The sequence below is a fragment of the Haplochromis burtoni genome, unplaced genomic scaffold, assembly GCF_018398535.1.
Source record: "Haplochromis burtoni strain Fernald_Lab_line unplaced genomic scaffold, NCSU_Asbu1 Contig_66, whole genome shotgun sequence".
NCBI classification, from domain to species: domain Eukaryota; kingdom Metazoa; phylum Chordata; class Actinopteri; order Cichliformes; family Cichlidae; genus Haplochromis; species Haplochromis burtoni.
This window is the reverse complement of record NW_024582427.1, coordinates 1,474,910-1,487,613: the sequence shown is the minus strand read 5'-3', so window position 1 is coordinate 1,487,613 and position 12,704 is coordinate 1,474,910. Positions and strand designations below refer to the sequence as shown.

Sequence of the window (12,704 nt, the reverse complement as noted above, 5' to 3'; positions counted from 1 at the left end):
AGGAAGAAGAAGGTGACGTCAGGTGATGATGGCAGCGCAGGTGAGGAATTCAGTGATGTCTTTTTTTTTCTTTTTTTTAAGAAAAGTTCAAATGAAGATGCGATGGGATGAAAAGGAGACCAGTGATTGGGGGGGTGACAGCGGGGGAGGTGTTGGTGGTGGTGGCGGCGGCAGCGGGGGGTTGCGGTGTGATGACGTCAACGCTAGGCGTGCAGCAGAGCAGTGAAGAAAACCAAGGTATCGTCACAGAGACGACCAAAGTGCTGATTACCGCGGACGCAGCATTTACGCGCAGCTGACGCTAAAGTGGATTTACTGAACACCTGCATGGGGAAACCGTGAGGGTTTATTCCGTTTTTCTGTCTTCTGCTGGGAACCAACTGGTGAGTAAGGCACGCACGGTGTCGTGTCAGGTCAGTGGATTTTAGCTGTGGGAATTGGTCAGAAGGTGTCGGCGGGCAGGTCGCTCTGTGCCTTTTAACACTTCAAGATATTGGGAATGTGAATCAGAGGGGCAGATGTGTCCAGCGTGAAGAAGAAAATAAAATATTTAAAAGCGCTGACTCCTTTAGGAAGAGCATGCTGTTGGCCATTTGGTTGTCAAAAAGCTGGAGTAGAGACTGAGCGAATAGAGCTTTGCGCACAGCAACGATTTCTGGCATAGAACTGCAGCAGCGAGTGTGACAATAGTTTGTCTGAGCATTAGAGTCAGCCAGCTGCACCTTACAACATTATTCCCACTGTAGTCCAGAAAAACACTACATTAGATACTTAGAGTAACTAATATAGAGTACAAGCGTGTGCGCGCACTGAAGCGCGAAGGACGAAAGTACGAAGGGTACTGAGTAAAGATTTACTGAGGACATAAAAGCAGCAAAGGGATTCCTCTAGATAAGAGGGTCAATCTTTCGCTCTCTGTCTCTCTGTGTGTGTGTGTGTGTGTGTGTGTGTGTGTGTGTGTGTGTGTGTGTGTGTGTGTGTGTGTGTCTGTGTGTGTGTGTGTGTGTGTGTGTGTCTGTGTGTGTGTGTGGTCTGTGGTTCTGTGATTTTGTGATGGGCAAGGGAGAGGGTGTTTCTCATTCTGCAAGCCGAAAACATGAAAATCCTTTCTTTAAAAACGAATAAATATTACCACAAAATTCGCGTTATTTTTTTTAAGTTGTATTAATCAGTTTATTAATTTTGCTATTGTCCTTAATTGTCTTGCATGTTTCTTCTCACAATCAATTTTAATACAAATGTATGAGACCAGGGTCCAGAAAGAATTAAACTTGCTGTTGTAGGATTGTGACACAGCCTGCTGACTTGTTTTTTAAACAAACTTTCATTTATTCAATATTAAAAAGACAACAACATTGTAATGGTAACTATAATATGATGTGGTTTAATGAGAATAAGTGTGTTTAGCCTCTTTGATTTTTATATATATATATTTTTTTTTTTATTTGGAGGAGAAAGTTTGATTTAATTGTCTTTTTTTTGTGTTTTTCAGGCAACTGGAATGGAACTGAATCTGTCGAAGAATGTGATTTCTTGTGGGGAATCTGGTATGACATTTTTCTGTGCTCAGTTTAACATGTTGATTATGTTTGACTTTTCAAAATATCCATATATATATATTCAGATCCACGGTGGTGTGGTGGTGGTTAGGACTGGGTTAGAATCCGGCTGAGGCGTTTTTGTGTCGAGTTTGCATGTTCGCTCCGTGTCTCTGTGGGTCTCGGATTCCTCCCACAGTCCAAACGCAAGGATGTTAGGATGACTGCTGATTGTGAAGTACAAGTCTAGAGTGAGTGGTTGTCTGTCTCTCTGTGTTACCCTTGCGATAAACTGGAGACGTGTCCAGGGTGTACCCCGCCTCTCGCTCTATGACAGCTGGTATAGGCTCCAGCCCGACCGCGACCCCCAATTGCATAACCGGAAGAGAATGGATATTGTGATTCATTAGCTGCAAAATGATTATGGAGCTCTGTGAAAAAGTCTTTTGAGTTTGAAGCAAATTCACAAATTGACATCGGCAATAGATAAATAAGTACATATACAAACAATGAACTTTTTTCATCTTTCTGGTGATAAATCCCAACCATTTATCTTTTAAACACTAAAAACAAAAGGAAAAACGAAGCAACATCAAGCCAGATGCTACAAACGACACATAAACATACCAATCTGTTCAGTGGAAAATATTTCATTTAATTTTTTTCTTCAGATCCAGCAGTCGTAGCTCACATAAAAATAAACCAATCAATCTTTTCTGGATTTAATCACAACAAAAAAACAAGAATCCCCCATTCGTTAAAAAGATACGTAAAAAAGTTGGAATAATTTCGAGGTTTGGGGGAAATTTAAATGAAACATCGTGTGCAACCTTTCACAAAACGTTCCCCGAGGAAATAACAATATGCAGTAGCAATCAAGTTTCACCCTAAAAGGCAGTATATGTATATTTTTATGTTTTCACATATTAAGAACCACTCTCTTTTCAAATATCAACACCGCGTGTATGTAAAACTAAAAGAAACGACCGAACATGTGGCGGACTGGCTCTGGTTTAACAACGAATGAAGGGGTTTAAAAGGAAATTTTACATATTCTTGCAGTTTAGTGGATTTGTCCTATGGGTGTTTCCCTGTGCTGGTTATTAGACGTTGTTTTATTTACACCTGCATTCCCTGCACAGGCTGTTTATTGGTTGTCAGACCTCAGGTCAAACAGGCCTTGGACCAAGCAGGGAAACCATCACCAAGGCAATAATCAGCTCTGTCCTTCTCCAGTTACGCACCGTGTCCAGTTACATCTCCGCTGCTGTCTTGCTCTTGAATCAGCTCGCCAGCTTTAATTTTCTATATGCTTTGTTTTTTCGGTCCTGTGGTTAGCTTTACTGTGCTCGCTTTCCCTGGAGAGAAAAATAAACCAAGACTGTATTTTTGTGTGTGATTCACGGCGTTCGCCGAGTTTATTTTCACTTCTTGGGGGGAAAAATATGAGTGTTTGCTTAGCCACTGGCCTTTAACCTGTCCTGCCGGATGGAAAGGCTTTTTAACTCATCCATCACACGCAAGTGCCCTCCAGAGTGCTGGAGGAGCGGGACGCGGGCATAGATGGAGGCTGAGGAGGCTGGGTATTTAGATTACCCCCATCTATCAACCAGGAACATGTGGACAGAACAAAGTAGAATTCATAAGAGCTCCGCCATGGCGAATTTCTTTGTGCTGTAAATCCCATAATATTGACCTCAAGAGTCACTGGGTTTATTGTTATTTTTTACCGCTGCTTTTGCTTTTGCTAATACTTTATGGCACATAAGACTTTTTTCTAGGCTGATTTTAGTTTTTCAGGAGTCCGCTGCAATCTTGAAACAAGCTAGAGCTTTAAGCACTTCATTGATAGACTATCTCCCACTAAACCCTACCAGCTACCAACAGGTAGTCTCTTTCACTCAACCTTCGCAACCTGAATAGTAAAGACCACCTGCTGGTCACGAGGTCCTCGAGTTCACCTCATCAACGCCTTTTCTGCTTTCTTACACCAGAGTTTAGATGCAGATGAACTTTTGTTGTTTTCAAATATTGTGTTCAAACCATTTAACCATCTTGGAATATGAGTAAGCAGGTAGGCGATGCTGGTGCCGTGCCCAAAAGCACTTCGGTAAGCTGCGGCGGTAAACTTGTTGACTGTGATCCTCAGTAGGTCAAGGTGACGCATTCATATTAGCTAGTCAAATACTTATGCCATAGTAATACAACAGTTACACACTGTGCACTAAAAATGTAAAAAGTTCGTTGATGAGTTTCGCTGTATTCAAATTTCTTGAGTGCATTCAGTGTAGATGTCTGTGAAAACACGTGCCACTCTCTCTGTGCAGAAAGGCTGAGCAAATATTGATGAACACGGCAGGTGATTTCTGAGAGCTAACACAATTCTCTGCCAAAAAAAAAAAAAACCCTTCGGGGGCGTTTTGAACAAAACGAGGATCTCGTGTCAAAAGTCATATGCTCATACAATGGCGGAAAGTCTTCGACCCTGGCGCCTGTGACAGTCTGACTGTCTGTCAGCCTGAGACGCTGAGGCCTGATGTGCGACTCTACCTGAAGGAGGTAGCAGACTGGCCGAGCAAGCCAGCAGGTCAGCTGGTCTCATATCGCAGATGTGGCCAAATTATACTGATCTTTAATCATCTTAGAAAGAGAAATCTGGAACTCTTTACATTCAGTAAACTTGTGATTTCTGGTCACTCAGAGGTGATTTAACTCAATAAATTATTATTGCCCGTAAGTGTTTGTCATATTATAACAAAACACCTACAGGCACATCACATTTAAATAGAAAATATATTTATCTCAAATACAAACTCAAACTTTCAAATAAGAAATGTGATTTATACACTCTGTGCGTCTAATGACTCAAACCCTAATGCTAAATGGAGACTTTTGCCCACAGATTCCAGTTACACGAGTAAAGGCCTTTACATTTTGCTTTAATGTAAAGGGTTACTCATAGTGGTCTGAAACAGACGCTTTTTACGCTGGCCTTCTTTTCTTTTACATTATTTTCAGCTTTCATGCGCAATTTGGTTAGGGAACGAAATACTTGGTTTGGTGGATGAAAAGCTCATGGTTTGGGTTAAAACAGAGACTTCTTGGCGAGTCTGTGGCAGAATGCCTGCAGAGCTTTTCTCATGCAAAAGTTACATGGAATCTATTTCTGCCATCCTATAAAAGAGCCCCGCGCTTGGGTAAAACTTTAAATATTATCTAACCTGCATATGTGCATTCCTCAAAGAAAGACAAGAAAATAGCCAGTGCGACACAGACTACGATCAGCAACTCAGCTCTTCAGTTTTGCACACAGACACATTACAGTTCACTTAGCTCTAAAGCACCACGAGTACTGCGCATACCTGAATGTCAGATTATAATCCCTGTAGCATCTAATTTAATCTTACTTGTTTTCCATCTTTAGCGGGATGGGGTTGGTTTGAATTAGCACTGCTAATGGATACAAAGACGTTATGTTCTGGTGATGTTGGGGCTCCTTTATCAAGCCACTGCTTGTTGCTGTTTGCGCGTCAGAGCCAACAAAACGCACAAAAGTCAAATGTGTCATCATTCGCAGCGGTCCATTTGTCACATTGCGGTTGTCACTGAAAGGCTGGGATCTATAGCGGTTGGATTCTGAGTGCATGTTGTTGGAGTTTAAATATATTATATCAGTAATGTCTGAAGTGGTGAGGTGGTGGCTGTTTAGGCAAAGTGCAGGGCAGACCGATCTGCTGCTGCTGATAGATTACTTATTTTTTGACTGATGTGGTTCAAACGATGTGGTGCACAAAAAAACAGCACGGACAAACACATCCTGTTAAATAATGAGAGATGTAATGTTCCGTGTATTACTCCCGATTGTCTCTTTGTGAATGAGCGAGCTGACAGAGCGACTCTTGTCAGGTTACAGCGCTCGTATTCACGCACACAACGAGCCTGATATCATCGAGCACTTTTCATACTGGAGACACAGTAACTGGGCAGGACCGTGTTGGATGGCAAATGTTTATTCAGCTCGGTACATATCCGAGATATACATTGTGTGGCCGAGCGTGTGTGTATAAGCGCGCCCAGCTGCATTGCTCTGGACACATTTCAAACATGCCTGCGCGAATAAAAGGCCCCTTTTTTACTCCTGAAAGCAAAGCTTCGCTTTGTGCGCTCTCGATAATTGACAAAGCGTACACTGCAAAAAAATAATAAAATGAAATAAAATACAAAGTAATAACAATAACTAGCCTTAAGACTAACAAATGAGCAGACAGCCACCGTGGCAGGTTTTTTGTTAGGAGTGTTTAGCAGATGAGTCACCTCTTATAGTTTCGCTCCACTCACACTGGAAGAAATTTCCTGATCTAAATGCGACATAAACGTCTAATAAATCTAAAATTAATTAAATGCACCTTTTCACTTTTTTAAGCGCGACGTCAGACTTTGTCTTGTCTGGGTGGGTATTTTCTTGCAGCGGTCACGTTTAGTGGGTGGGACTTGTTTTGGGGAGGTTTAACGCAGCTAATGGGTGGGTCTGATGTGAGGGTTGGAGAGCCGGAGCTTGTTCTCAGTCACAGCGGGTGGAAGCTTTTCCTTGCTGCGGATAGAAGGAGAGCGCACAGGGCTGTCACTGCTTCAGAGGAGGGGAACGGGGCCGTGTGATTTTTTTTTGTCCTTTCTTTCTTCTATTCTCTCGAAGCACGTTTTGCGTGGAAGAACAAACGAACCTGCATGGTTAAATCTCCCATGTCGTGGTGTGTGTCTGAGAGCGGGTGGATGTTTTGTAGCGTAGCTCTGAAAGAACGCCTCGCGATCCACAGGATTCACCCCGTTTCCTCTTTTTACGCACCCTTCTCTTCAAGGTGGGATGAATTTGGACAGAATTGCAGAGGCAGTGAGAGCACCGCCGCCCCGCGACGTGGCCCCCGCGTTTCATTTACAGAGAACTTCAAACAGCAGTCGAGAAACTGTAGAGAACTCAAGCAGCGAGTCTTCAGACACAGAGTTGGCAGGTACACAGTCAGAGAGCTTTTAGCCTCTCCATTCTTTTTCCCACTGAGTGCTGTAACACTTTATTTTACGTGTCCGTAAGCATTTTTACGGCGAACTGTCAGAGAGGCATCTCCAGCACTTAAAAGCTACAGAACAAAGAGAAAGAATATTTAACTTTTCTATCCCTTGTGTTTGCTTGATTTATTTCCGTGTGTCACCGGGCAGCGTGCACGAAAACGACAAACTCTAAAATGTGTTTCCATCAAATCTTAGTATTTGAGTGTGTTTGTGTTTGTGAGCGCTTTTTGTGCAGTTACTCCCCATTTTTTGTTTACTGTGCTCCCAGAACCAAACATTTGGCAGGAACCCGAGATGTGTCAGGGAAAAATGTGCAGAGCAGCCTGGCCTGCTGTCAGTGAATGCATTAGAGCAAACTATAAATATTGGAGCTATCCACAAATCTAAACTAAAAACCAAGCGGTCTGTGTTGACAGTTCCCGGAGACACTTTTTATTATTCAGCTTTTCCAAAATTTTAGGGGGAAAAAACAGAGGCCTTTCTGGCCTTTCTTCGCGTATTTCAGGGCGCACGAGAAGCAAATAGAAAATACACCAAGGTCAGTTAGTTCTATTTTTTTAGCTATCAGTCACGACAGTAAATCGTTTTAAATAAAAATCTTGAGTCGTGATTTTAAGCTTTTTTTTGTTTTTAGGAAACTCTCAAAATCCTAGCTCCCTTTCTGTGTGTGCGAGTGTGTGTGTGTGACTGACCTTTGCGCGTGTGGCCTCTTAAGTTTAACGAGGCAATTGTTAGGACACAAAATACAAGACAGTTGGGAGATAAGAGTGGGCAGACCTCATCGTAAAGATATTGATCTCTAAGCGAAAACCGGAGCGATCCGATGGCTAACTCTGAGACACGTTTGTGAATGTGTGACTAATTTATTTCTGTTCTTTTGAGGTTTATTTTTTATGAATGACTTCGTAAATAAATTAGCCAAAATGGTTGGTTTCATCGCGGTGGGTCTTTTTCAATTGCTTTACTTAAAAAAAAAAAATCCACGTTGTTGTACTCAATCCTCGTGGGAAATATTGAACTGTCTACGTACACACACTAACTTCTTCATTGTTTAAACGTCCCTTATTTGCATGCCATTCAAAATATGTTATAGGAGTACTGCTGTTTCACACCGGTTTGTCACCCACAGAAAAGGAAAGAAACGCTGAACACAGGAGCGATGACGGAAACGCGGACGACCCCAAGAAGAAAAAACAGCGGCGGCAGCGGACTCACTTCACCAGCCAGCAGCTGCAAGAGCTGGAAGCCACGTTCCAGAGGAATCGCTACCCTGACATGAGCACCAGGGAGGAGATCGCGGTATGGACCAACCTGACCGAGGCGAGAGTCCGGGTAAGATAGCGGCCGTGCGTAAACCATATGAAAAGTTTGAATAAAGACAAGCTGGCCAAGTAGACGCTCGTCAAAAACAGCAATTATTAAACTTCCAAAACAAACAAAAAATTATAAGAAAATGAAAAAGAGATATTTTTTAATAACTTAAAATTATATATTTTTTAAATTGTCAAAATATGTAACTTTTGAACTTGGTTCCACAAGACTTTTAACCCAATTTCAAGTATTAAAAAACAAAAACAAAAACAGAACTTTGTAGAAATTTTAAAATAAGGATGTCACAGACTCATTTATGCTGTTTGTCAGTACAGCGAGAAATCAGATGTATATTAAAGTCAGTACATTTCCCTGAAGGTTCTGAATTCATGCGTAAGTCACTATTCCTATTTTTAACGGAGTCCATGTCACATACAGACTTTGGTGACTTTAAACGGATCAGAAGTAATAAACTAAATCTGTGATACATTTCAAATACACGCTTACGAAAATCCATCTCCAAAGACCTCGGAGGTTTTCAGCAGAATATTGTTAACATATTAAGTTGCAGTCATCCCTGACTGTCAGCTGTCAGCTACGGTGCATCCAAAAGTAAATCTACCGTTATTACAGCACGTGCACAACTCCCAATACTGGCACAGAGGACGTTACAGGCCTTAATGGCACGCAGTCATGTTAACAGGTCTCATGCTGAAAACTTGGAAGAAAGGAAAGCTTTAAAAAGAAAGTAAGGGGGGGGGGAGTAGTTGAATCCGTTGGAAATTGCAGGTCCTTTCAAAGGGTGTATCTGCTAATGTAGCCAATGGATGATTCGCATTTTGATGACATCATCGAAAATCTGGACCCTTGTTTTTTTTTCTCCACGGAGGAGAGCGTTCACGTCTCTCCGTATATATATATATATGGCTTTTTAAAGAATATGACTTACATGTATTATATTTATTATAGCTACATTTTTAAACTGTTTTGAGTAAAAATGAATAATAACAATAATAATATAATATTTGAATCAGCACAGTTCTTATAATATCTTCAGTTTGAGGTGTAAAATGAAAATAAGTTGCTTTTTATGCTTTTTGAGCCAAGAAACTCACTGCTGTCACGAGCAGGTTCAGATTTAAACAGCAACTTTTTTTTTCTTTCGTTCCCTTTTTTCATTAGGAATAAAAAAAAATAAAAATATTAGGATTAAAAAAAGGGGGGGGTGATGGTACGCTGAATATTTGAGATTCAGTGAAATTTGAAATAATTGGAAATATTTTAAAGATCAATTTACATTAAATAAGATGCAATTATGATTTTAAATATAATTTCATAATATTTATAAGCACACTTTGACACGTCAGTCATTATACTCATATTCTTAACGTGGTTTTCGTCGTGCAAATGTCATTAAAATCCAAAGTATGCATTTTATAGCTGGGTGCAGGAAACTCGAGGCTGGGCTCTGCAGTCTTGAGTGTTTCCTCCACAGCTCTCTGTCACATCGCTCAAGTCTTTGTGGACAATTTGTCGGCTGCACAGTGTTCCCGCACCACTATAAATAGCTTCCGCGAGGCCGTCTGGTGATACCAGTTGTAAATTGTTTCTACTATGAATTAACAATGAATTGGAGAGTACCGACTAGTATTTTGTTAGGTTTTGATAAGGTGTGAGGATATCCAGAAGCGCTTTTCTGTTTCATTTCGAGTCATCCGCGGAGCCGTTCGAGTTGCTCTGTGAACCTGGTTTTACGTCTGACTTACAGAGACACACACGCCTTTTATTTACCCTGATTTATCTTTAGAAATACTTCTTATTTCATTGTAAGAAATGAGGCCAAAAAAAATCTACATTAATGCACCTCCATCTTAGATCTGGTGTAAACACACATTCTCATTGTGATGTACAAGTGTGTGGTAGTGTTATACTAATATGTATACTATCAAAACACCTGGAAACAGTTTTCATAAACGATTTAATGTATTTGCTAGTTTATTTGTAAAGGGCAAAATAGTCTACAGGAAGGAAAAATTACATTTGTAAAGAGAGTGTCGAATATATTGTATAGTCTATATGAATATAACCAAAACGAATTTCTAACATCAGTCCACTGATTAGGATTAATACATCCCGCAGTCGTCGTCCACATGAACTTAAAGGATGTCCACTCATTCAGTCTCGCTGATTTTGTATTTATTTTACCGGGTTGTAGCTCGTCAGCAGAAACTGCTCCCCCTGACTCCAAGGCTAGTTTGTCGACTCGGGTATGGAAACTCTGAATATGCGTTTCACTCAAAAAAGGATCCTTTCTTTTTAATGTCCGGATTGATTTTAATAAGCAAAAGTAAGTAACTGCTTTGGTATTTTTAAAAAACAAAAAAAAGTGCGTGTTTCGTAACTAATCATAAATTAAAAAGCAGTTGTTGATATTTGACATCTGAGAACATTGAAAATGGGACCGCAGCTGAAACTGCTGAATATGGCTGTGGGCCTATAAAAGATTTTAACTCATCAACAATTAACCGCTATAAAATTCAAAGATCATTTAGTTAAAAATGCCTTTATTCTGTAATGGTTTTTTGTTTTTTGTTTTTAATTTTTTGTTGTTTGTTTCCTTTCAATGAAACGTTTTAAGGCACCCTAGACTCTAACTCACCTTAAAGGCAACAATTTAAGGGCACCAAAGCGGGGTGTGAAGCTTGTTGCCGCAATATATGTGGAAATAAATGATTCAGACATCAATAAATGGTCATTAGTGTCGTTTTAAGAAAAAAAAAATTACACTTATGCTTCATGAACTGAATATCACACGAGCTTGAAATGCTGCTTCGGGTGTGGACTCGAGTCATTCCTGTATCTGTAGCAAAGTTGCAGGTTTATTTTATGACAAGAAAATTAATTTTACATTTTACAGCGTTCTGCTGTGGTTAATGCTCACGGTTCTGTGTGTCCCTTCCAGGTGTGGTTCAAAAACCGCCGGGCTAAGTGGAGGAAGCGGGAGCGGAATCAGCAGATGGACCTTTGCAAGAACAGCTACCTGCCCCAGTTCAGCGGTCTCATGCAGCCTTACGACGACATGTACCCGGCTTATACCTACAACAACTGGACCAACAAGGGTCTCACTCCGGCACCGCTGTCCACCAAGAACTTCACCTTCTTCAACTCCATGAGTCCCCTCACCTCGCAGTCCATGTTCTCGGCCCCCAACTCCATCTCCTCCATGACCATGGCCTCCGGGATGGGCCACTCCGCGGTGCCCGGCATGCCCACGCCAGGTCTTAACAACATCAGCAACCTGAATGGGATCGGGACATCCGGCATCAACTCAGCTATGTCATCATCGGCTTGTCCTTACGGGCCTCCCGGCTCACCGTACAGCGTTTACCGGGACACTTGCAACTCCAGCTTGGCCTCTCTCAGACTTAAATCCAAACAGCATCCAACATTTGGATACAGCGGCCTGCAGAGCCCGGGCTCCAGCCTGAACGCCTGTCAATACAACAGCTGACGGGCCAAAAGGGGGGCCTTAAAAATACAAATATATATATATATATATATATATAAATATGTGATAAGCGGACACGGTGTCATAGCTTATGGGCTACCTGCGGATCAGGGGAGGGGGGGTATCAAAGACGACTAAACTGGATTAGTTGCAATCATTTTTTTTTTCGAAAAAGAAAATGAAAAAGAAAACGTGGATAATGCGGGTTACATGTGTTTACCAGTGAACTTGCACAGCAGTTTAAATGTCCAGGTTTTTTGGATTTTTTTTTTTAAATGATGAAGACGTGTTACATGGCTGCACTGTACATATCTAAATGTAAATATATACAGGTCTAACATGTGAAACAGACGGTGGGATTTTTTTTTTCTTTTTTGTGCTTGCTTACTCTTGAAGACTGACTCGACCAAAGCGAGGATTTGCATCAAAATAATAATAATAACAAAAAAAAAATCGAGCATGTAACGAATCAATGAGAAAACAGAAGAAAATCCGGCCTTTACTGTACATACTTTATACTGCTTCTGTGTGCTTTCTATTTACCGCATATGCAGGGTGACTCCACGACGCCTCCCGTTTGAAATGCTTTTGATTTTGTTTGCTCCAATAGAAAAAAAAGAGAGAGTGAGTGAGACCCTGCATGTTTAACTTGAGTGCAACGTGTTTTGTACAATAATGTAAGACTTTGCAGAAGTACGTTCATTAGCCTAAACTGTATACAAAAGGTGATTCAAAGTCCTCATGTGTTTATGGTAACATGTTTGTTTGAATAAACTCCAGGAAAAGAGAGGTTTATTTCAAGTACATGTCTTAGAGGGGTCTTTGTTTAAGGAGACAAGCACTCGGGCTCCGGGTTTCCCCCCTCAAAACATGAGAAAAATAAATAGGTTGGCTAAATATCCCCAGCGTAGTGGTCCACTTAGTTTAAGGGAAGGGGAATTATCTTAGAAAGATGAAGAATCCTTTGCGGTTATTTCGACAAAGTGGAATCAGTCCGAGCTTTAACTATAATATTTGATTTTATGTGTTTGTTTTGTTTTTTTGTTTTTTGAAGCTCCTTTAATATAATTTTTATTTCAGAGGAGGGTGGGTAGATAAATCCACCTGACCCAACTTTGGGACCTCAGCAGCTACATTTCTATGAACTGCTCTCATTATTATTTGGTCATCGTGTTAATGAACACATCTCAGCGCACACTGGATTTTCCAGTAATAGGTTTATGGTTAATTTTACTCGACTTTTGTTCCCTTCACTCCCTATACAGAAGATTATATTGGGGGCT

At 40.9% G+C, this 12,704-nt stretch overlaps 1 protein-coding gene across 3 annotated transcripts; it reads left to right on the top strand.

The window, feature by feature from the left end:
• The first annotated feature begins 237 nt into the window (after nt 1–237).
• Nucleotides 238–12,222, top strand: pitx1 (paired-like homeodomain 1). 3 transcript variants are annotated; one of them, XM_005923122.3, is made up of 5 exons: nt 238–383; nt 1,493–1,547; nt 6,395–6,544; nt 7,732–7,934; nt 10,876–12,222. In XM_005923122.3, the coding sequence occupies exons 2-5, from the start codon at nt 1,502–1,504 to the stop codon at nt 11,422–11,424; spliced, it is 948 nt and encodes a 315-aa protein (XP_005923184.1). In that variant the 5' UTR covers nt 238–383; nt 1,493–1,501; the 3' UTR covers nt 11,425–12,222. The 3 variants fall into 3 exon arrangements, with proteins under 3 accessions (XP_005923184.1, XP_005923186.1, XP_042077352.1); XM_005923124.3 differs by lacking the exon at nt 6,395–6,544; XM_042221418.1 differs by lacking the exons at nt 238–383; nt 1,493–1,547 and adding an exon at nt 1,631–6,286.
• Nucleotides 12,223–12,704: the final 482 nt, after the last annotated feature.

Excerpts from the sequence above, each read along its gene's own strand:
- pitx1 (XM_005923122.3), top strand. The coding sequence starts at position 1,502 with ATGGAACTGAATCTGTCGAAGAATGTGATTTCTTGTGGGGAATCTG. Across the intron at positions 1,548-6,394 it reads GATTTCTTGTGGGGAATCTG|GTGGGATGAATTTGGACAGA; the intron begins GTATGACATTTT and ends CTTCTCTTCAAG. Across the intron at positions 7,935-10,875 it reads TGACCGAGGCGAGAGTCCGG|GTGTGGTTCAAAAACCGCCG; the intron begins GTAAGATAGCGG and ends TGTCCCTTCCAG.